Source organism: Brassica oleracea, chromosome C4 (assembly GCF_000695525.1).
Source record: "Brassica oleracea var. oleracea cultivar TO1000 chromosome C4, BOL, whole genome shotgun sequence".
NCBI classification, from domain to species: domain Eukaryota; kingdom Viridiplantae; phylum Streptophyta; class Magnoliopsida; order Brassicales; family Brassicaceae; genus Brassica; species Brassica oleracea.
The window spans coordinates 24,507,095-24,531,082 of record NC_027751.1 but is presented as its reverse complement, the minus strand read 5'-3'; the positions used below and the strand labels follow the sequence as shown (position 1 = coordinate 24,531,082).

Below are 23,988 nucleotides of genomic sequence, written 5' to 3'. Positions count from 1 at the left end.
TTCAAAATTCTCGGCTCAAAGTGCTCGGGTTGGGGTCGTGCGTGACGGATCGACGAATCTGGGTTTCCAACATCGAGCGTTCTGTAATTCTCGTACAGCCATGGCTGATTTCTACTGATTTGCATTTTTGGTCCTTGAGTATTTAACAAATTACGGTTTGACCCCAAAAACTTCTGTTTGGTGCAGAAAAGTTCTCAAAAGTGTCTTAAAACTTCTAATTGTGTTTTCCAGCCCCCCATTTATGAAACATGTACAAATGCAACATCTAATGACACTTAAATACAATTTCTAAATATTAAAATGATCACAATTAATAGCTAAAAACATGTAAAAAAAATTAAAAACTTCGTAGGGATTCTCCCATTAGACCGTCACAAAACTAGTTATATTAATAGAGGTTCTAAACTTTCATAAAGTATACAGTAAATTATTAAATTAATTTTAAGAATCTATTAAGAGCTCTAACCAATGGAGGTGGTGTAAGAGCACCTCCATCGAAGGCTTTTAGAAAAGATTCTAGAAAAAAACCAAAAAAAAATAAATCAAAAAAATGATAAAACAAGAGAACCGCGGTCTAATATAGGGTTTTTGGAATCCGTAAAAACCCCATACGTGCTTACTTGGTATTGGTCGTCTCTCTCTTCCTCGATGCTCTTTTTTTCCTCAAAAATCTCGTCGTCGTTCTTTGTTGTTGCTCTCCTCCTGCAAATCCGTCCATGAAATCAAGGTGAAGATTCGAATTCTTTGAGTTTTTTGTATTGATTTAAAGCTTGTGAACCTCTTTCGAATTGAAATTTGGTTTTGATGTGAGATTATCTTGCGGAGGTTTTGGTATATGAACCAGGGTAAGGAACAAGAATCTCTGTTTCTTTTCTGTTTTGTTTTGTTTCCTTCATTTTTTTTCACTTTAATTTGTGAACTGTGGTGTGATTGTATTCTCGTTTATTGGTCTCCCTCTGCTACTTCATAGTTAATAGTTTTGCAGTATCCTTTAACGTTATTTTGGTACTGATTTGGCTGATATTGTGGACATGTGGTTTTGGAATACTCTACTTGATCTTTGACTAGTTCCCTGTTGGTTTAATGGTTTCAGTCGAGAAATTCTTGTAGTTGGTTGCTAATCTGTTTCTCCTTGATTTGTCAGCGTCAAGTTGGAACGCATTGTGTAATTTGCTGATGAGTCTATGAGAAACACTTAGGCTTTCCTTTGTAAATTGTATTATAGCTCATTACTTTCATTCGTATCTAAGAAATCTAGATGTGCACCTTATGTGGCAACAGTTTAGTTCACTTACTTGTAGGCCTGCTTCTCACATCATTCTGGGACTTGTGGAATCTAACTTAGTAAAAACACCTGGGATCCCTCCTTCACTTGATGAACTACTACTACTGTACAAGTTAGATTATTGGTAACTTCTTTTGATGTTCCACATTGGTAGCTTCTCCTCTGCTATAGGACCAATAGAGTAGTTTCCTTCAAGAATTTACTCTCTTACATTGCTGTGTTATTGCTAGCAAATTGAAAACAATTATATTTGATGCTTGCAGTGAAGTAAGCGATACAGATGACTATGATTCAGATTCCAGCATCTGCACAATTATGTAGTCCTCAACCAACCACCATTAACATGGAGTTTTAACAATGAGCTCGTCCTTTGTGTCTAGCTTCTTTTTAAGCAATCAATTCTTTTGTGATCAAGTCTTCTGTCACATTTCATTAATAGGAGTGAGAGTATATATATAATAGATTACTTATGTATTGTCCAATAGAGGCTGAAGATCTTTGCGAATGCTGTTTGATTTGATGACAGGTTTTTGACAGTAAACTATGTATGTATTTACTGCAACACACACAAGCTAATTCAATTGTAAGCATGTGCAGCCATTTTATTCCTTCTTTTCTCTACTTCCAGTAGTTCGCTCACTTCACCAAACCATAAGAAGATGCCAAATCATTGAAAGATCACATCTTCTAAAATTAAAAAAAAAAATAATTTTTAAGAATTTCAAAGGGATACCATTGGACCTTTACAAATTTAATTACATTATAAAGGGTTCTAAACTTCACAAATTACAAAATTTATAATTAAACTAATCATTAGAACTCATTATGGGTTCTCACCAATGGAGATGGTCTAAGTCTCTCTCAAAATCTAACAAGCATGTCTAATCATTAAAATACACGTGTCATGAGAGAGTATCATCTCGTTCTTAATTCCTTTTTTTTTGTCAAATCTCGTTCTTAATTCCAATTTGTCAAATTATTGTTATCATTACACCGACTATATCAGATCCACAGTTTCCTCTTATTTGTTTGGTATGGATTCCACATTTTCATTTACGTTTTTAAAGTATACTCTTTTTGAAAGATGGGTTGATAAGTAATCCACTGTCCACATATCGTAATATTAAATTAACCTAGTTTGATGCCAACGCTACCAGTTTGATGGGGAGGCTTTTGAATCCGGATTGCCAACCAATGGCCAAGATGATCAACTATATGCCCACGGCTTGGAGAGTGCATGGTAGAGTACGAGGGATTGCCCTTTCTCGTGACAGATTCCAGTTTATCTTCCAGCGGGAAGAGGATCTCTTAACTGTCTTAAAAGATCGGCCTTGGTCTTACAACCACTGGACAATGCTCTTGGAGAGATGGACCCCAAATCCGCCAGCCTCGTTCCTTACATCTTTGGACGTCTGGATCAGGATAAGGAATATACCGGTGAACTATTATACATCTGATACGATGTATGCCCCCGCTAAGAAGATTGGCAGGGTGGTGGAGTTGGCCTATGACCCAAAGGTTTCGCAAACGACTGATTACGTGCGTGCCAAGGTATGCTTCAATGTGGAGAACCCAGCCTTGGAGGCTAAGAATCTCATAATACCGGAGGAGGTAGTGGTCATTAAGTACGAATATGAGAAGATTCATAAAAGATGTTTCTCATGTCTTCGCTTGACACATGAAAAAGCTCACTGTCCTTTCCTTAAAAGGGCACAGGCGAACAGAGGTGGAACATCTAAAGAAGGGGAAGCTATTAGAAATACTCAGATACCAGCGCTGCTAGCTGCGCCTCTGGAATCGCCTCCGGGTTTTCCTACGATGTTTCCAGAACTATCTAAAGAAGATAGGCAAGCGGCCATGATGTATGTCTCCCATGCGGACGAGACTGAGAGGAGAGCTAGAATCTTACGTGTCCAACATTCCATCGAAAATGCGAAAGATGATGACACAAGTGTGCCTATCAGAATATCCCACAACCTCAACAAAGATAAAGGGCTGGTGTTTGGCTATAGCCATGGTGATGATAGCAACAGCGAGAGCAATAATACCAATACTCTTCATGCTGTCTCGGCCCCTGCTTTGCTAAAAGATAAAGAGGACAGAGCTGCTACCTCTGGGGAACAGAGTGCTTCATCCAACTTTCAGATTAACGGTTCAACGGTTTTCAGATTGGGTAACACTACTTCATCTGGATATACCGGAACTTCGAGATCTAAAAGGATTGATCGGAAAAGACCACCAGCCTGGGTGAGAAGAGTGAGAACAAACAGGTACGACGCTAGTGCTATTGCTGTTTCACAAGGAGCAGTTCAGCCCATGGAGGGATCGGGGAAACGTAAGCCAGAGGACAATAAGGGTCAGAGCTCAGACTACGTTGGAGCAGAGGGATCTAAGAAACCAAACACAAACAAAATTTCGGTGGCTTCCAGTTTGAAGCCGCTGCCATCCCAATGAGCATACTGAGCTGGAACTGTCGAGGAGCTGGAAGCTCTGAGACAGTTCAACGTATCCGGGATTTTCGTCGTCAGTTTTTCCCGGATTTTTTGTTCTTGATGGAGACGAAGCAAAGGTTTACTTATATGGATGTTCTAAAAGCAAGTTTGGGTTATGATAAACTACATACGGTTGAGCCCATTGGTCGCAGTGGGGGCTTAGCTTTAATGTGGAAAAGCAGTTATGGGGTCGAGATTCTTCACAGTGATAAAAGAATTATTGACCTCAAAATCACAATTGGTTCTATGGTATTTTTTCTATCATGCGTCTACGGAGACCCAGTGAGAGAAAGGCGTAGAGTGGTGTGGGAGCAGTTAACTAACATTGGAATGCATAGAGATGAGGCATGGGTGTTGGTTGGTGACTTTAATGAGTTGATGCATCACGGTGAGAAACTTGGTGGTCCAACTAGAGAGGAGTCCACGTTCTGGGACTTTAGAAACATGGCTGAAGCATGTAAGATCAGAGAGATGAGATTCAAAGGCAACAGCCTCTCTTGGGCCGGTAAGAGAGACAACGTCTGGATACAGTGTCGTTTGGATAGAAGTTTTGGTAATGATGCATGGTTTCGTCTCTTCCCCCAATCATCAACTGAGTACATGAGTATGTGGCCCTCTGACCACCGACCGTTGCGAATTGAGTTTGCACTGGAACCAGAGAGTCTACAAAGAGGACGGTTTTACTTTGATAAGCGGATGTTTGGTAAAAGAGGTGTGGAAGAAGCCATCATTCGTGGTTGGGAGGCAGAGAATGACTCGTCGGATCTAAGTGTTCTAGACCGCATTGCTTAATGCAGAACAGAACTAGCTAAGCTTAAAAAAGCTAGTGACTGGAACTCTAAAACAAAGATGGTACGAACGAAAAGATTGGTAGCCAGAGTATGGCTGTGAAAACAGACATGTCGAAAGCCTACGATCGAGTAGAATGGAACTTCCTGGAGGTTTTGTTGGAGAGAATGGGCTTTGATAGAAAATGGGTAAGTTGGACAATGGCTTGCATAAGCACTGTCTCTTTCTCGGTGTTACTAAATGCTCGATCACATGGATTCATCAAGCCTGAAAGAGGGATAAGACAAGGAGATCCTCTTTCCCCTTTCTTATTTATCCTCTGCGCTGAAGCGTTGGTTCATGTTCTGAATGCGTCTGAAGCAAAAGGGAAATTACATGGGATCAAGCTAGCTACATCTAGTCCTCCAGTCCATCACTTGCTGTTCGCCGATGATAGCTTATTGCTATGTGACGCGGATGTCATAGAAAGCGAGGAAATAACCAGATGTTTGAAACTATATGGAGATGCATCTGGACAGTTAATCAACAAGGCCAAGTCGTCAATTATCTTTGGAAAAGGCATCGGGGATCAAACTAAGGCTGATGTCAAGCTAGCTTTGGGCATCGACAAGGAAGGGGGTGAAGGGACTTACTTGGGGTTGCCTGAGTGTTTCAAAGGCTCAAAACGGGACCTTTTAAGTTTCATTAAAGAGAAGCTGGAAGGCAGACTCCAAGGCTGGTACTCTAAAACCCTATCGCAAGGTGCAAAAGAAGTACTGTTAAAATCAGTGGCCTTAGCACTTCCAGTTTATGCTATGTCAGTGTTCAGGTTACCCAAAGATCTGTGTGCGAGGATCACTAGCGCTATTGTGGAGTACTGGTGGGGCAGTGGAGATAAGAAAAGAAAGATTCCATGGGTAGCATGGCAAAAACTATGTAAACCTAAGGAGCAAGGAGGTCTTGGCTTCCATGATATTGGCAAGTTTAATCAAGCTCTACTAGGGAAACAAGCATGGAGAATCTGGAACAATCCAGACTCATTGGTGGCCAAAGTACTCAAAGGTAAATACTTCAGAAGAGGCAACTTCCTGGAATGTGGTTTGGGCTCGCGTATTTCCTTTGTGTGGAGAAGCATCATGCATGGCAGAGAGCTCCTACAACAAGGTCTTTTTAGACATACTGGAAATGGTATCAGCTCCAACGTGTGGGTTGAAAAGTGGATTATTGATACTATTCCTCGACCGCCAATGTACAAAGCAAACAGTGTTGTTAACTTGGCCCTTAAGGTATCTGATCTTCTTATCGAGGGGACTAGCGTTTGGAATCAACCCTTGCTAAGACAAACCTTCACGCCTGAGGATGTCCAAAGGATCCTGTTGATAAAACCTTGTGTGAATCAGGAAGATTCAGTCCGATGGGGTTTCAGTAAAGATGGAAGATACAATACTCGGAGTGGATATAAGCTCTTAGAAGCCCTGACTGACTTCAATCATCCCCAAGCTCGCGTCTTGCCACCGATCGAAAAACAGTTGTGGAAGAATCTCTGGAAAATCAAAGCGCCTCCAAAGATTAAACACTTTATTTGGAGAGCTCTATCGGGAGCTTTGGCAGTTAAGGAGCGTCTTACCACTCGGGGTATTCAGATTGATACCACTTGCTCTAACTGTTCAAGAGAATCTGAAAGCATTTGCCATATGCTTTTCGTTTGTGAAAAGGCAAAAGAAGTTTGGGACCTTGCCAACATTCCATTACCTCAAACTGGTTTTTCAAGGAACTCTGTATTCCTAAACTTCTTACATCTCTTGAAGGTATACAATTCAAATGAGGGGGATTCCAATACGCGAAGTGTTTTCCCTTGGCTTGTATGGGAATTATGGAAGGCGAGGAATGCACTGGCCTTTGAAAACAAGACGGTAACGGCCTACACCATTGCATCTAGGGCCTTTGAGGAAGCTTCCTCATGGCAGAAGACCATGATCCTCAAGTCAAACACGGAGATAGTAGATGATGTGGTAAGAACAAAAGAACCTATTGGGTGGATTAAGCCACCGTCTGGATGTTTGAAGTGTAACGTGGGTTCATCATGGGTAGACCCTCATCACCCGAGTGGAGCTTCGTGGATTCTTCGTGGAGAAGATGGTCAAACCATTATGCATAGCAGACGTTCATACTCCTTCATGCGATCCAAAGCGGAAGCAGATCTATGGGCAATGCACTGGGCGGTGGAATGCATGCATAACACTCACCATGTCAACGTTATCTTCGAAGCTTCATCTGAACAACTCCATAATGTCCTTTCTGAGCCATTTCACCACCTTGAGTTCCCTGGGGTGGTGCAATCTATAAACCAACTTCTCAATGGGATTAATGGATGGAGCCTTAACCACGCCTTGCAAGAACGTAATGAGGCAGCTGCAACTATCGCCGTGAGTGTAACACGAGATCGGCGCTATCAATCATACATGGCACAGCATGAACCTGCTTGGCTTCACCATCTGCTGGCCCTGGAAGCTTCTTCCAACTAGAGGAAGGGTCGACCTTTCACCCTACACGCTCATGTGTTTCCTCTTACATTATCATTTTCTTACACATCTTTCTGGGATGCCTACTGGCATCCTTTGTTTCAGCTTTGTCGTTTTATTTTCGGTGTTTCCTTTGTGAACATCATACTTGTCCTCGTTATTTTGTTTCTCAGTGTTATAAAAAAAAATTAACCTAGTGTGAAATAGGCCATGAGATATACATGTTTTTCTACGAATTATGTGAAGATATCGATTTCAGTAATATCAAGTTAGTCAAAGCCGTGCAAATGTAAATTAGTGAGTAAAATATGAAAACGGAAAGGGTACTGATTTGGTGGGATGTATTTCCATGCGAGCTTTAGTGGTTCCACTAAATAACAAATTTATCAGGCTTGCCAAATTCGTATCCACGTTTTATTTACTACAAAAGCATTTATTTTATTATGTTTTCTCCTTTCTCACGGGAATTTCACAGTTATAGATAACTAATATTTGCGTGCTTATGCATATCTTATCAATAATTATAATTCGTGTAAACTAGTACATGTTGATATAAATCATGCGCATCAATATAATTGTAGATCATTTAAAGAAAATGGTGGAACTCGTTTTTGACGAAATAGTGTGGACTACTTTTCAAATGAGTTTTTCGACGGAGACGTCTGTCGGAAGCAGGGCCGGGCCTGAATAGAGGCAGGTAAAGCATGTGCTTCAGGGCCGGACTATGATTATTAATTTTAGGGGCCAAAAAATACATAAGGTGGTCTTTGGTCTAGCGGAAATGATGCATTATATTATCTAACGGGGGCCGGGTTCGAATCTCCTCCCTACACTTTACACTGTTTTTCATGTTTTTTTAAAATTAAAGGGCCAAAAATTTTTTTTTGCTTGTGGGCCGGTAATTCTCAGGCCCGGCCCTGGTCGGAAGGATTGGAATTTGGACACGATGTAATCGTCACCATGAACACTATGAGTTAGTGTATTTGATTGTCAAAATCCAAATTATTTTGAATGAGAAATGGAGGTCCAAAAATAAATATATAAAAAACTTATAAAGCTTTATATTTGGCTAAATTTAGCAAATGTTTTATTTTGGATATTTGGGTTTGAATTTGTTAATTGAACAATATATCAATCAACTTATTCTTTCAAATTTTATTAGTGATAATCTTTTATGTTTTATTAAAGCATAAAATTGCAAACCCACAAAAGTAATTCATTGGCTTTGAATTGATTTGGTCAAAAAAAAGAAGCAATAATTACTTTGTCAACGTAAGTGAGTCGTGGAGAATCAGTTTCCATTACTGCACTACAATATAAACGTTGGTTGACTCCATGATATGTAACGTAGCTTTAACTTTCGAAGTTAAATATCAAACGTGTAAGGCTCATTCATACACGGATAGAAAAACAAATCCCTCGCATTATTTTTTTCTCTCTTCTTTCTCTATGATATTTTCCTTGAATCCGAGAGTGTGCACAAAACTAATTTCGCCAGGCTTCCGATAGAGTAACGCAAATCAGAAGATTTTTTGCATTTATATCCTGGGATTCATTACGTTATCGAACCGTCGCACTACGAGACGTATTTTGAATTAAGGAAATATATAATATCTCGACTATGCAGTTGTATCATCTTTTTCTTAATCTTTGATATAATTTTATCAATTTTATTCTTTACAATATTCAACTCTCCGTAGTTTATATAATACGGTCCTATCAGAAAATATATGTGATCAACATATATATATGTATATATCTCTCAGTATTTCCCATTCTAGTCTATCATGTAAATTGTTTTGAATAACTAAACTCAACTCAAAACACACACATACATAAATTGAATCATTGACTATGATTTATGAGCAAGAGTACGTCTAATGATCTGATAATCTCCTCTCATCAACTACACAAAAATTACGTATATATACAAATTTAGAAATCGAGTATTCTACAATTCAGGAAAATATCGAAAGGAACGTATACAGAAAATTGCAACGGGAAATTGAACATACATATTGCGGCTACTGCGTCTGCTATAAGAGGAAAACATGGATCACTATTCACCAATCACGCTTTAATGATTCAGACAAATGAATTGCATAAGATGATACCGATGTCAACATTGCAAGCTTAAGAAAATGGGTGAGCCCAACAAGTGAGTATGCATCATTTAATTTGCCAATTGCCATTATTGTAAAGTTTTATGGGACCAATTATTTATGTGTTATATTATCCTTTTGCTGCTACTGAACTATCGAGTTCGTTTGTCAAATATATGAGCTTTAAGCATTTAATTTTTGAAATATTTATGCATAGAAATAAGTAAACTAATTATATAGATTTGAGTCCAATAAAAGGCGTGATCGAGGAACGTGGTCCTCAAAGACGCACACACACCGTATGGTTTTCTTAGCCTTTCCTTTTGGGACCATTTAATATATCTCATGTAAATTGGACCACTTGTCTCGTATATATTACCTAATTGTTGTTCTAGTCGATTCATGGGCATCTTGTTATACAATAAAAATCTATAATAGCTTCTCAGGACAAACAAACAAAAGATGTAATCGTTTCCTTTGCTATTGTAACTAAAAGCACGGTCCTCGTAAAAGCCAATAGGTTATGAGGAAGAAGTATACGCCTATCTTTGAATGTGTTGTTGACATACATACCAATGATTGATACAAGTGATTTATCTAGTAAATCCCATTTATACATGAAAAGTTCTGTTTCAACGAGTATAAAATACGTACTAATGAGGTGTATGTAAATTTGATATAGTAAAGCCCATATACAGTTAAAAGAGAAACTCTAGGCCTCACATTAAAAGCCCACTTGCTGCTTTCTCTTAAAAATGCAAAATCGATTCTTTGCTTTTGCTTGTTGGCTTTGGGAGCTTCACATATAAGTAATCATCAAAAAAGTTTTCTTGCGAATTTGGTTACTGAAGGAAGATGATGATGCTCAGAGTCCGAAGCAGAGATGGATTGGAGCGAGTGACGGTAGATGGATCTCATACCACAGTCTCCCAACTCAAAACCCAAATCCAAGATCAGCTCCAGATCCCAATCCACAACCAGACCTTATCCGCGGATCGTAACCTCCTCCTAGCCAAGTCTCCCGAAGAGTTCCTCGGCTTCACCGACATGACGGACCCCAACCTCCCTATCTGCTCTCTCAATCTCTCCCACGGATCTATCCTCTACCTGGCCTACGAAGGCGAGCGCACGATTCGCGGCGGCCCCGCCGTTACTCCCGCGGGCTCCTTCGGGAGGAAGATGACGGTGGACGACCTAATCGCGCGCCAGATGCGCGTCTCTCGCCAGGAGAAGTCTCACTGCGACTCCGTCTCCTTCGATCGCGACTGCGCAAACGCGTTTCAGCACTACGTCAACGAGTCGCTGGCGTTTGCGGTCAAACGCGGCGGGTTCATGTACGGGAGCGTCTCGGAGGGAGGCGAGGTCGAGGTGAATTTCGTGTACGAGCCGCCGCAGCAAGGGATGGAGGATAATCTGATTCTCATGCGAGACGCGGAGGAGGAGAAGCGAGTGGATGCGATCGCTCTAGGGTTAGGGATGAGGAGAGTCGGGTTTATATTCAGCCAGACCGTCACGCAGGACAAGAAGGAGTACACTCTGTCCAACGTGGAGGTGTTGCTTGCTGCGCAGCTTCACGCGGAGACCGAGTTGAAGGAGTGGGTCACGGCGGTTGTGAAGCTTGAGATCAACGAGGATGGTGGCGCTGATGTTCATTTTGAGGCGTTTCAGATGAGTGACATGTGCGTTAGGCTGTTCAGGGAAGGGTGGTTCGATACGGAGATTGGCCCTCAGGATGATCCCAAGCTATCTAAGATGAAGAAAGAGGTGGTTGTTGGTGTCAAGGATCTTAAAGAAGTCGATAATTATTTCTTCCTTGTTGTCGTCAAGATCTTGGATCATCAGGTTCTGTTTCTCTCCCCTTTAGATTATTCATGTCTCAGACTTGGTATCTGCTCTATAGCTGATGAAGATTGGTATAGAATATTTGTGATTGTTGATCAAAAATCACTTGTGTCGTTAGTCTTTTTTTGGTTTTGCTTAATTGACAGGGACCGTTGTCCTGTACCTTCCCGATAGAGAACCGGAACGTTGAAACAACAATGCGGGCTTTGAAAACCCATATGGATCGTGCAAGAAGCCTCCCGTTCGTGAAGAGGATCTCTGATTTTCATCTGCTTCTCTTTGTGGCTCGGTTCCTAGACGTTGGTTCAGATGTTCCTGCATTAGCTGAGTGCGTTCGTCTTCAGTCTAATGTCCCCGAGGGCTATGAGTTGCTCATCGACTCAATGGCCAATACTTGTTAAACATTTCGTAATAGATGTCTGTTTTTATATTTCTCTCCTTCCTTCAGGGTTTGTGTTATGTACAACATTTAGTTTCTCTCTTTTAATAATCAAAATCGCGTTTGATTCAGATAGTAAACTTAAAAGAGGACGAACGTCTAAAGTCTTACTGTGTCTCAAGTTCCAAGAACACGACCTAACAAAAGATTGTTCCACTCCCTGAAAAGAGTACAAAAAATGGAGATGCGGGGTATCGAACCCCGTGCCTCTCGCATGCAAAGCGAGCGCTCTACCATTTGAGCTACATCCCCATTTGGTAGTTCTCCTGCATTGTGTTTTAAATTCTAAACGTACGTTATGTGATATCCTAAATTGGACTGGGCTTATTATGTTTATATCAACCAAAGAAGCCCAAAGTGTTTGATGAATTGGTCATGTCTGCCAACAACAGTTGTGTGTCTAACGTAGAAAGGGAGGTCCATAAGTAACATAGAACAGGTTTCGCTAGTAGTGGCAATGTTCGTAATATTGTTGACCGGACGAGGGTGCTTCTGGGATACCAACCAAAGTTTACTTCTTCTTATAATAATTACGAGGAGAAAACAACACAACCCTTTTGTCGCCACCCACATGCCATGGCGTTGGTCGCACGCTGTATACTTTCTTTTGTCACCTTCCTCTAACCAATTTTTTTTTTTTTTATTTACGAGTTGCATTCACATTTTTATATAATATTAATAAATAAAAAAGATACCAAAGAAAAAAACAAAATAGCCTCTCTTTGTCCTTCACCTATGATAACTCACAACTCATGTTCTAAAAATCGTCTCGGTGCCTAGCTGATTGGGCGCTACCCATCACTCTTCTTTTTCGATTTATGTTAAATCGGTTTAAAAAATCGGATATCCGATTTTCTCCGTTTAGACCGTCTAAATGGCTGCCTAATCTATTTTTTATTATTTATTTTATTTTTAATAATATTTTATTTTATTTTTTGATCTAAAATTTTATAAATATCATTTATATTCATAATTTTGATGAAAGTTACACTATATTAAGTTTATATATTCTATTTGTGTATTTACAGTCTTAAACATGAAAATGTATTAATATTATACACAATTAAAGATTAACATGTTTTATAACATAGTAAACAATCTAAAAATTCTGCCCCGCATAATTTTTGATTAATCTCCGATTTTCTCTTTAGACGCAAGGCGCTAGGTCCAACCCGACCACCCAACTAGCGCCTAGCGCGTTTCCGAACAGGACTCACAACCATCAATGATAAAAATAAGATCCCAAACTTTATATTTTTAAATAGTTTAAAGCTGCATTAGCATACTTGATTTTTTTTTGTTACCATCCCATACTCATACATATTATCTCATTAGATGATCTGATGATGAATGATCTTTGATGGAGCTTTTATTCCTCACTCTTCTATTTTTGAACTCGAGTTTAAGCTATAGCTAACAAATCGTTTTTATATAAATGAAGAATCCGTCTTCCTCACCAAACGACAAAACTTACATACTAAGTATGTATATCTATAGACTATAGATATGCTTGTAATTATACTAAAGGTAAAGATATGCAAAATAACTCTTTGTTTCTGCCAGCTCACATGAGGGAAAAGGATTATCTAATCTATTAATGAAAGATTCAATACTAATGAAGTAGTAGTAGCATTTTGATTAGGGTGGACGAAAAAACCGAACCGAACCAACTGCACCAACCGAACCGAAACCGATTCAAACCGAACCAAAGTCTATTTCAAATCATTCGGTTGAAGATTTCCCCAACCCGAATGGTTCGGTTCAGTTCGGTTTAAAACTGAACCGAACCAAAAAACCGATGTGTTTTTGTAATTATTTAAATTAAAAATATTAGTAATACCAATATACTAAAATTCTAATACTAAACCACACATTTTCCATTTTTAATTGATTAGCATATATTATTCTAACCTAATATGTAATCATCAAAATATTTGCTTTAAAATATTTCATTCATTGGAGGTTTTTTTAATTTTAATGATATAAGAGACATTACTAATGATGTTGGTTTTTTTTTTTATTTTAGCTAACTTTCATTTGTTTTAATTCATATATATACTTTTGTGACTTTTTAAGTTTTTTGTTTCAGTTTTATATTGAATTTTGTTCACATACTTTATGTTTACGTAATTTATGTTGTAAAACATAATTTCTCATAGAAAAATTAAACTAAGAAAAATCTAATTAAACCGATCCAAAAAAATAAACCTAACCGAATACAAATCGAACCAAATACAAACCGAACACAAACCGAACCGAATATAAACCGAACCGAACACGAACCGAACCAAACTAACTATGGTTTACTTCAGTTGGAAAAATACTAGAACCGAACTAACCAAACCGAACCAAACCCGAACCGAACCAAAAAAATAACTGCAGTGCCCACTCCTATTTTGACAACTTAACGTGAAATAATAAAAATGAATTTGTCGGAAACACGTATATCATCATACAATAAGCAAAAGGGGGATATACTCATTAGCTGGGGTGTCCACGTCGGATAAAATATTTAGCCAATGGCGTCGCGTGTTTCTTCCACGTCGGAAACGATTGGGCCTCGATGTTTATTTTGATACAGAGTTGGCCCGTAAGCCTGTTACTTACGCAAAACAGATAGGACCTTCCTCTAGCCGTCTCGACGATCTCTAGATTCTTCTTCTCTTGCGCAGACAACGATCTGATTCCTTCTGTCCTTTCCACTTCTTCCGTTTATCGGTTCACGTCTGTTCAATCAATCCCCTATCAGATCTGCCTTAAACCTCCATTAATGGGTTTGTTTCGCATCCCCCTCTCTTATTTCTTTTATAAACCCGATCATTCTCCCAGATTGATTACGCGCAATACTCTCTCAACCGATGAATTCCAACAGCAAAAACTCCGTTTCCGGTGATCTTCCCTCCAAGAAACCTAACGGCAAGGATGTTGTCTCCTCCGCCGCCCCGGTGAAATCCTCCGACTCTCCGACGAGACCATCCGTGCCCCCGACGAAATCCTCCGCCGCTCTGGTGAAACCCTCCGCCGTCCCGGTGAATCCCTCCGCCTCCCCAACAAAACCATTCGTGCTTCCGATGAATTCCTCCGCCGCGTCCATGAAGCCCTCCGCCGCATCTATGAAACCCTCCGCGGCGCTGATGCCCCACACCGTCGCACATATGGGATCTACTGGCCAATCTGGTGTCTCCGGTTATACCTCTACGAAAAAACGTAACGGCAAGGCCGTTTTCGGCTCTGATGTCTCTTCCGACAAAAACAATGGCGTCGTGATGTTCAGTAATGTGACGTTTGGACCACAGGAAGGCGAGTTGAGGTTTCGTCTGATCCATTTTTGGGAGGCCAGGAACGCAATCACGAATACCCTTATTGGTCTAGAAATGCTTCTGATTGACGAAGAGGTTTGTTACGATAGCTTTTGCTTTTTCCATTATCGATAGATTGATAACGATCGTTACTTTGTCGTTTTGAACAGGGCACTGTGATTCAGGGATTCATCCCACCATCGAGGATTGACACCTATCTGCGACACATGATTCCCGGATCCACTTACAGACTCAACAACTACTTTGGTTCTAAGACCAAGAAGGTGTACCGGGTTGCTGATCCAGATGTCACCATTGCTTTCTCATGGAACTCCGTACTATCTGTTCTCACGGATAGTTCTGTACGGTTTCCTGAAGATCGATTCCGTTTCCATGGTTATGAAGAGTTCGAAGCGGCTTGCGACCTCAAAGGGGATCTGTTTGGTAAGATATCTCAGTCTCTTATGTGTATGTTGATCAGATAATTACGTGCTGTTTTTATACACAAGTTCTGTTTGTACACGCAGATTACATTGGTCATATTAGATTGGTGAATGAGCAGACTCTTACCGAGGATCTTGTGCTGGACGAGAACGAAATAGCTTCCATGCGGCGAATTCTGATTCATGTTCAGACCTATGAGTAAGTTCTTTTTGGATCTCTATATGTATATGATTTTGCGTAATACATATGTGTGCTTTGATCCAGTGGACCTGTGATGAAGCTCTACTTATGGGACAAGGCAGCTACAGACTTGTGTGAGAAGTTTAAATCGCTTGGAAAACCTCCGAGTGTTATTTTAGTGACAACTGTGAATCCTAAGCGTTTTGGAGGTTCGTAATACTTAACTTTTGTTGTGGTCAAAAGATGTAGTGAGCTCTATTTGTTTGACTAATTTTTATTATTTTGGTATGTGAAATTGGTTATGTTACAGGTGCTTTGTCTCTGTCGTCCCTATCACCTTCAAGGGTGTTTTTTGACATGGATGTTCAAGCAACCAGAGAGTACCTGACTTGGTATGTATTGACTTGTGTAGCATAACGAAATCTCTACTCTATATAACAGCTTGGTTTTTTAACATTCAGGTTTGAGTCAAACTCAGAAGCTGCCAATAGAGTTAATGCTGAAATTGTGACCAAGGCTGAGACAGCTACTATCGGGGATTTACTCTCTTACATGAAGCAAGAAGATGCGAAGGTATGATATCTCTTTCTTGAATCTTTGCATTGAGATATGAAAAGTTACTGACTATCTTCTCTGTTGCAAAATGTAGGTCGCTTGGTTTGAGTGTACAGCTACTATTGATGATGTTAGGCGTGACTCTGCATGGTATTATATTGCTTGTGGTGGGTGCAAGACAAAAGGACCTACCACGCTTATGTGTAAGAAGTGTGGAAAGACTGAGATTACTGGTTCAACTGAGTAAGCATTGCATTTATATTTATTTTTTTATTTTTTTTTGTCATACACAACTTTGACACTCATTACCAAAGTGCCTGTGAAACAGGTATCTCACTAAGATATCCGTATATGACAACAATGATTATGCGAGCTTTGTGGTTCTCGGTGATGCTGGGCAGGTAGGCCTGGGACTTTTTAACCGGAACCGAATACCGAACCGGATCCGACTGTAATCACCAACCTTTTCATTTATCAGTGTTGGTTGTGTTCTTACAGATGTTTAAATTTGTATAGGCTTACGAGGGCGCATTAGATGGACATGTAGTCCCGGTGCCGCAAGCCCTCATTGATGTCATTGGACAGACACGCACGTTCGTTATCAAGATATCAAAGCACAACCTGGAAGGCAAGGCTCAGTCTTTAGCTGTCACCAAGGTACTCCCTCATGATGGTTCAGCGCTTGGAAGCGATATAGGAGCCGACGTGGTTGTCTCTCCTGATGAGGTGGCTTTGGGAAGTGGTAATAGTGAGGAAGGTTCTTCAATTGCTAAGCGTACTAAATGTGGCTAGCATGTTTCCCCGTACTTGGGTTGAGTTTGTTGACCGATTGCGCATTGGTCTATTTCTTTCAGTTTTTGTTTCAGTTTGTTGAAAGACTCTTTTGGTTCATTTGCTTCAGTATTGTTTTGGTTCATTTGCGTCATTATCGGAGTTGACATTATTTATGATATCGTACGTTGTATTTGAATATTCTATGGTTTGCTGGTTCATTTGTTTATGTTGAGTTTGTTCTTATTAGTAATGTTGAAATTTATGCTGTTTTCTTTTTTTGATCTTGGGTAGTAATTTTCTTTTTTAGTAAGAGATTTTGGGTGGTAATTGTGTTGTATAATTTGAATTATCTTAATTTCTGTATAGTATACTTTTTTTTTTTTTTTTTTTTGCATTTATGTCATTTATTTACAATTTTAAATTTTAAAATTTACAATTTACTAATCCGTTTTCCAAACCACATTCATTTTATGTTTCTATTTCTTCCGAATTCTTTTTTTTTTTATTATATGTGTCATTTATAATTCTAATATGTTAGCTAATTTTTTTTATCTTGGGTAGTAATTGTGTTGTATATTTTGAAAAAGGAGACTTATGTATAGTATACTTGAACAAATTATCTTGACAAAGAAATTTGGAAACTTGAATAAATTATTTTAACTTCTGTATAGTATACTTTTTTATAAACATAATTCTTAGTTGTAAATTATATAATCAAGTTAGTAATTTATAATACTATCAGGTTATGGTCAACATAAAAATGATAACATAAGACCATAATCAAGTTAGTAATTTATGAGTCTGAAACATATAAACAATTAAATTGTAGTAAGTAATGTACGTTTTTTTGTTTATTTAGATGTTTCGTGAGAAATAAACCCCTTTAAAGTTTGACCAAGTCATTATAAATAAGTTATCAACATAATTGTCATCATATACAATCTCATATCCGAGTACTAAAGATGAGTCATCCACCACCGTATACCTTGGTTCTAAGCGACAAGAGGAAACCAGCTTGCTTCCCTATGCTATATTTGCATTGTATGTTTTAATTTGATTATCAATGTTCTGTGTGCTTCATAATAATAATGTTATTTCCTATGTATGAGATTTGTGTGTCCCTCTAATGCAAATTAAAACTATAATTGGATTTTTCATAAAAATCTCTAAATTTTGCAATTTGGAACCAGAAATCAAAAATTCTGCAGCAAATCAACCAACAATTTTTTTGATATCCAATATGCTGCATATATAAAAGTATATATTCAACTAAGTATCTTAACTCTTCCTTTAGGCCAAAAACAGAGGTATTTGCCGAAAACAAAAATTATGTTAGCAGGAGGATTCGAACCCAAGGCAGTAACCATTTACGAAGGCTCCTCTTCCACTGGACTACAGAGACACTTTGCAAAATATGGCAAATAGATTAAAAATAATAATCATCCGGAGACCCGGTAATTTGACAATCACGTCAGTTCAGAAATACTTAATTGTTTCTTCTTCCTTTTAGCGAGGGAAAACAGACTCCTCCTCTTCCATCTCTCACCCGCTTTCAATCGATTCTCACCATGACTGATCAGAATTCTTCTGCTCGAACTGGGAAGAAGAGGCTTAGCGAGGTTGATAACACAGATGGAGAACGCTATCACTTCCAATCGCGAGTCCCGTTGAAGACGTTTGATGAATGTCTACAGGAAAATCGTTTGGTATTCTCCAGGACCGTTCCGACTATCGAAGGTTACTCTCGGCGTCATCACAGCCACCAAACTGAAATCGGGTATCAATCTCTTTGTCTCTGAGGTTTTGTGGTTCAAGCTTCTTTAGATCCTAGAAATCGGCTTTTAGAGGATGCTTTTAGGGTTATCGATAACGTAGGGTGGTGTTACACGGTGTTGCATGTGAACCCTTTCTGTTCTAGAGTTGTGAGAGAGTTTATCTCTAACACACCGTTCTATGAGGATGGGGCTCTTATTCGGGGATATGTATACCGTTTCTCTCCCGCGGTAATCAACCAGTTGATGATGACACCGCCCGTCGAACAGTCTTTTCCGTGGAAAGACGTTGTACTGAAGCATGCAATCACACATCTCACTGGAGGCGAATGCTCCGGATGGACAGGATTCAATCTAAATGCTCTGCTCAACCCCTTCAAAGCCCTCTACCGTGTGTGTGAGCGTAACTGGCTTCCAGGTCCGGACACAGATCTAATGATTAAGAAGCGCCTCCGCCTCCTGTATGCTGTTGCTGAGCGTAAAAAAATTGACTTTGGCCAACTTGTGTACGAACAAGTGATCGACATGGCACGTGTTACAGATTTGGATACAAGTCTGATATTTCCGAACCTCATATATCAGCTCTTGGTTCTTCAGAGACAAGTTCCTCTGTTACCGGGAGACGAAGATCCTATAGGAAGAGGTCTGGCCATCTATGACTCAGAACATGAATGGAGTGAAGGAAGTGGTCCAAGGGGACGTAGAAGGCTATGTTAGTTTAATAGCCTATTACTTTTTTTGTTAAGTCCACCGTTCTCTTATTAATGTGGCTAACGTATGACCATTTTGCTAAGTGACTTGTGTATGAAACCTATCCTACAGGCTGTAAACTCAATGACACTATGTTTTTGGTTTGGTATCATTGCCTAATGTTGATGTTGAAAGTACGGAAAATACTCTGTTTTACTCATACATAGAATCATTCTTTCAGAAAGTGATACTATGTCTCTTAAGTAGGTGCATTTTTATCCTATAGGATAGGTTTTGTTTATGACAGGTTGCGCTTTGAAAGTATTGGATTATAAAAGTTGGAAGTTGAATTTCCTCTATTCTCCTAATCCGGAAAATTTAATTCTTAGCTCACATTGTGTTTGTCCATATAATTCATAATATAAACTTAACTAAACGATCAAGGCATGAACGCCAAAGAAACACATCATATAACTTAAAAAATGCTAAAAGATCTCTCCTGTACTAACACGATGCATCTAAACAAAAGTAGCAACATAGCTTAATATAAACTCTATACGGAAGAAACAGAAATAATTAATTATCGAGAATTCAAAATTATTTTTATTGCATATAGGACAAAGTTTACCATTGACTACGCTGATATGATTCTTTTTTAAAAAACATAACTACCAGAGATCTTTTTAATATAAATGATTATTAATTGATCATATATTTACGGTAAATTTTCATGAGAAAGGGAGGTTAAATATTTTTTTTTTGACCCAGCATTTACAACTTCGACTAAAACATTCCAAATACAATCTTACTCTTAAAACAAGACTTTCTAAACCCGTAATTGCTCCAACATCTTTGCAAGTTTATCTTCCAAACAAACCGTATTCTTTGAACAAGCCTCCCTAAAACCTATCTTTTTCTTGATTAACCCAGCAACGTTATCTATCTTCTTTGCCGGATAATACTCGATAAACAATGTAAGTTAGCAAAAAAAATTATAACTCAACATATTAAGAAGATAATACAATTACCTGATTGATAACAGGATGGATTTGAGGATCATCGGATTCATCAGGAATGGATATCCCACCATCTGACCAAGTCATATCACCCGCTGGTACATATATAATCTAACCTTCTTTCTCGACGATACATTAATACATCATATAAACTTCTATACGCTTTCTCTACATCCAGTTTAGACTTAAACTTCTATACGCTTTCTCTACATCCAGTTTAGACTTAAACTTCTATACGCTTTCTCTACATCCAGTTTAGACTTAAACTTCTATACGCTTTCTCTACATCCAGTTTAGACTTAAACTTCTATACGCTTTCTCTACATCCAGTTTAGACTTAAACTTCTATACGCTTTCTCTACATCCAGTTTAGACTTAAACTTCTATACGCTTTCTCTACATCCAGTTTAGACTTAAACTTCTATACGCTTTCTCTACATCCAGTTTAGACTTAAACTTCTATACGCTTTCTCTACATCCAGTTTAGACTTAAACTTCTATACGCTTTCTCTACATCCAGTTTAGACTTAAACTTCTATACGCTTTCTCTACATCCAGTTTAGACTCCCCTCTATTTTGTGGTTATCTTCTGTATACTTTTGATATGTTTTATTCAAAAACATATATTCTACTTGGTGTTCTAAAATATTCGTAACAATGCATCACATGATCATTTGGATTTGTATTGTATAAGTTCACATATTATATCATCTTATAACGCTCTATATTGATATGTTTTATTTTATTAGATAAGTTAATACATAAGATTAAAAAAAACATGATCTAGGTAAATTCTTCTTATCATTCTGAGAGGCTAGCTCATCTGCTATTCATTATGTTATATTTAAATTCTACTACAAACCTAAATCTTTTAGAAACGTATCTTCCTCTCCCACAACATCAAAGAAACTTATACCACCATTTCGCAGATTAGTGAAAGATGCAAAACGGAAGAACTGTTGCGTGTTGGAGTAAAGGTCAAGGATTTCAAACATACTCGACTATCTTCGCGTCCAGTGACAGAGGTGTGAGTGGAGGGAGCCGTTGAGTTGGTGGAGAAAGGTTGAGGTTCTGTGAGGAGATTTATAACGTAATGGTTACGCCATCCTCCGACCAACCTATTCAATCTGCAGGTAAGTCCGTTAACTTCTTTCTTCGCCAGAACCATGAGGGCTTTCATCAACCGTTCAATATGAGAAAGGCCATCTTACATTATTTATCTTACTTACGGCTTCTTTAGTTTTTTAAACAATTCCGTAAACTCAATATTCACCAATTCTAAAGTCATTTTAGAAAATTCAATGATTCCATTTCAAACAAGTTATTCAAACTTATTATCAAAAAATAAATTATCAATGTACTTTTCCGCGCATAGCGCGGAGAAATGATCTAGTAATAGTAAGTGGGAAAAAAGAGTTGACAAAAAAAAAAGTGGGGAAAAAGAAATTACGGAAAAAATGGGGAGCACTTATGAGAGAGCGTGTCGGGGGCTGGCGTGCCAATAGCCCAGTCTCCTCTCCACATGACACCGTGCCCACTGCCCAATCCTTTTTTTGTTAGGGTATATATATTTTAAATTTTGACTGAAAAATGTCTTTCATATTTTTGAACAAAAAAAGTTATCTTTTATAATTAATCAGCAGACTAAAATTAGTTGGTAAATAATACTCTCTTCGTTTTATATTGTAAATAGTTTTAGGAAATTTTTTTTGTTTCAAAATGTAAGTAGTTTTCGTATTTTTAAGTAACTTTTACATTTATTGAATACAGTGTGAGTAATCAAATTAAATATACTTATTTTTTATTGGTTAAATTATATCTAACATATTTATTATAAAATATTTTTTAAAAACATAATAATTTTCTTAATCTTCGTGCTTTTAGCCAAACTACTTATACTATGAAACGAAGGGAGTAAATCAGCAGTAGCACTAGTAAATTACCAAACTGCAGAGAAAATTTTTTTTGGAGGAAATGTAGATAGAGGTAGGACCCACATATCGAAACAGTAATAATGGGTCGTCCCGCCAATTTGTCACCGTCCGATAGGTTATATCATATTCAACATCGCTCACCTTTAACACTCTCTCTCTCTCTCTCTAGTAGAAGAACAAGAACAACTCTCTCTGCTGCTTGCTGTACTTTGTTATCTTACTTGTCTCATTTTTCCTCAAGCTCCTTATAAATCTTCTTCTTATTCTTCTTCATTTTCCTCTACCTTTTTTTCTTGTCAGCTGAAGAGACCAGAGAGAGAGAGATTTAATGGTATGAGGCCGTTTCACTGAAATCGATTCTCCCTAAAAAATCTTTCTCACCACTTCGAGATATAGAGAGATAAATTGTATTTTAAGGAAAATAGTTTGTGAGGATGACTATGGCTGGTGGGAACGAAGTCAACTTAAACGAATGCAAGGTACTGATCCATTTCTCTAATATTTCTTTGAATATATATATATATATATATATATATATATATATATATTTTTTTTTTAATTTTTGGAAACTAAGGAATATAATTCTTAGCCCTGTCCCGTTTTGTTTTTCTCATTGATGAAGATGATCATCATCATGGATTCATTGGTACGGAAAAGGTTAAAATAAAAATCTAAGACGTTTCCCATCCATTAAAAAGTTCTGAATTTTTATTTTTATTTTGTCTATAGAGAATAGTGCCACTCAACACATGGGTCCTCATTTCCAACTTCAAGCTCGCTTACACCCTCCTCCGCCGTCCCGACGGCTCTTTCAACCGCCACCTCGCCGAGTTTCTCGACCGCAAAGTTCCCTCCAACTCTTTCCCCCTCGACGGTGTATTCTCCTTCGACCACCTCGACTCCACCTCCAACCTTCTCACCAGAATCTACTTCCCAGCTCCCCTCGATCCCTCCCGCTACGGCGCCGTCGACTTAACGGAGCCTCTCAGCACGACGGAGATCGTCCCTGTTCTCATCTTCTTCCACGGTGGTAGCTTCACTCATTCCTCCGCCAACAGCGCCATCTACGACACTTTCTGCCGACGGTTAGTCACTATCTGCGGCGTTGTTGTCGTTTCTGTTGACTACCGGAGATCGCCGGAGCATCGTTACCCTTGCGCTTACGACGACGGGTGGAATGCTCTCAAATGGGTCAAGTCCAGAGTCTGGCTTCAGAGTGGTAAAGACTCCAATGTTTATGTTTACTTGGCTGGAGATAGCTCTGGTGGCAACATTGCTCACAACGTTGCTGTGAGGGCAACCAACGAAGGAGTTAAAGTTCTTGGGAACATTCTTCTTCATCCCATGTTCGGTGGAGTGGAGAGGACTCAGTCCGAGAAGAGACTTGATGGCAAATACTTTGTCACTGTTCAAGACCGAGATTGGTATTGGAGAGCTTATCTACCTGAAGGTGAAGATAGAGATCATCCAGCTTGTAATCCCTTTGGTCCTCGTGGTCAGAGCCTTGAAGGTGTCACCTTCCCCAAGAGTCTTGTTGTTGTTGCTGGTTTGGATCTTGTTCAGGATTGGCAATTGGCTTATGTCGATGGTCTCAAGAAGACTGGTCATGATGTTAACCTTTTGTATTTGAAGCAGGCGACCATTGGGTTTTACTTCTTGCCTAACAATGATCACTTTCATTGTCTTATGGACGAGTTAAAAAAGTTTGTGCACTCCATAGAAGAGGATAGTCAAAAGCAAGCCAAGTCCTATTCTTCTGAGTCTATAGCAACATGAGGGTCTGCTCATGTTGCTGCAATATATATATCTATGATGGGTTTTCTTGTACAGTTTCCAAAAGTATTGTGTAGTGCTAAGTCACGTTTTTATGTGTT

At 38.8% G+C, this 23,988-nt stretch overlaps 3 protein-coding genes, 1 long non-coding RNA gene and 1 other non-coding gene across 7 annotated transcripts; 4 read left to right on the top strand and 1 right to left on the bottom strand.

Moving 5' to 3' along the window:
- Window positions 1-604: 604 nt before the first annotated feature.
- LOC106340309 lies at window positions 605-1,898 on the top strand. The gene is made up of 2 exons (XR_001269354.1): window positions 605-727; window positions 1,549-1,898. It is a non-coding gene; the product is annotated as an uncharacterized LOC106340309 (long non-coding RNA).
- Window positions 1,899-2,479: 581 nt separating this feature from the next.
- On the top strand, window positions 2,480-3,739 carry LOC106338463 (uncharacterized protein At4g02000-like). The gene has a single exon (XM_013777433.1). The coding sequence runs from the start codon at window positions 2,480-2,482 to the stop codon at window positions 3,737-3,739; it is 1,260 nt and encodes a 419-aa protein (XP_013632887.1).
- Window positions 3,740-9,946: 6,207 nt separating this feature from the next.
- On the top strand, window positions 9,947-11,521 carry LOC106343012 (NPL4-like protein 1). The gene is made up of 2 exons (XM_013782109.1): window positions 9,947-11,011; window positions 11,158-11,521. Exons 1-2 carry the CDS (start codon window positions 10,025-10,027, stop codon window positions 11,410-11,412), a joined length of 1,242 nt encoding a protein of 413 aa, XP_013637563.1. The 5' UTR covers window positions 9,947-10,024; the 3' UTR covers window positions 11,413-11,521.
- A 108-nt stretch (window positions 11,522-11,629) lies between these two features.
- Window positions 11,630-11,702, bottom strand: TRNAA-UGC. The gene has a single exon. It is a non-coding gene; the product is annotated as a tRNA-Ala (tRNA).
- Window positions 11,703-22,258: 10,556 nt separating this feature from the next.
- On the top strand, window positions 22,259-23,988 carry LOC106339673 (gibberellin receptor GID1B-like). Of its 3 annotated transcripts, XM_013778522.1 has the most exons (4): window positions 22,269-22,318; window positions 22,415-22,593; window positions 22,737-22,760; window positions 22,844-23,988. In XM_013778522.1, the coding sequence occupies exons 2-4, from the start codon at window positions 22,549-22,551 to the stop codon at window positions 23,888-23,890; spliced, it is 1,116 nt and encodes a 371-aa protein (XP_013633976.1). In that variant the 5' UTR covers window positions 22,269-22,318; window positions 22,415-22,548; the 3' UTR covers window positions 23,891-23,988. The 3 variants fall into 3 exon arrangements, with proteins under 3 accessions (XP_013633975.1, XP_013633977.1, XP_013633976.1); XM_013778521.1 differs by having other exon boundaries at window positions 22,259-22,593; XM_013778523.1 differs by lacking the exon at window positions 22,737-22,760 and having other exon boundaries at window positions 22,259-22,593.

Coding starts and splice junctions, on each gene's coding strand:
- LOC106338463 (XM_013777433.1), top strand. CDS start 2,480: ATGGCCAAGATGATCAACTATATGCCCACGGCTTGGAGAGTGCATGGT.
- LOC106343012 (XM_013782109.1), top strand. CDS start 10,025: ATGATGATGCTCAGAGTCCGAAGCAGAGATGGATTGGAGCGAGTGACG. Junction 11,012..11,157: donor TCAAGATCTTGGATCATCAG/GTTCTGTTTCTC, acceptor CTTAATTGACAG/GGACCGTTGTCCTGTACCTT.
- LOC106339673 (XM_013778521.1), top strand. CDS start 22,549: ATGACTATGGCTGGTGGGAACGAAGTCAACTTAAACGAATGCAAG. Junction 22,594..22,736: donor TCAACTTAAACGAATGCAAG/GTACTGATCCAT, acceptor TCATTGATGAAG/ATGATCATCATCATGGATTC. Junction 22,761..22,843: donor TCATCATCATGGATTCATTG/GTACGGAAAAGG, acceptor TTTTGTCTATAG/AGAATAGTGCCACTCAACAC.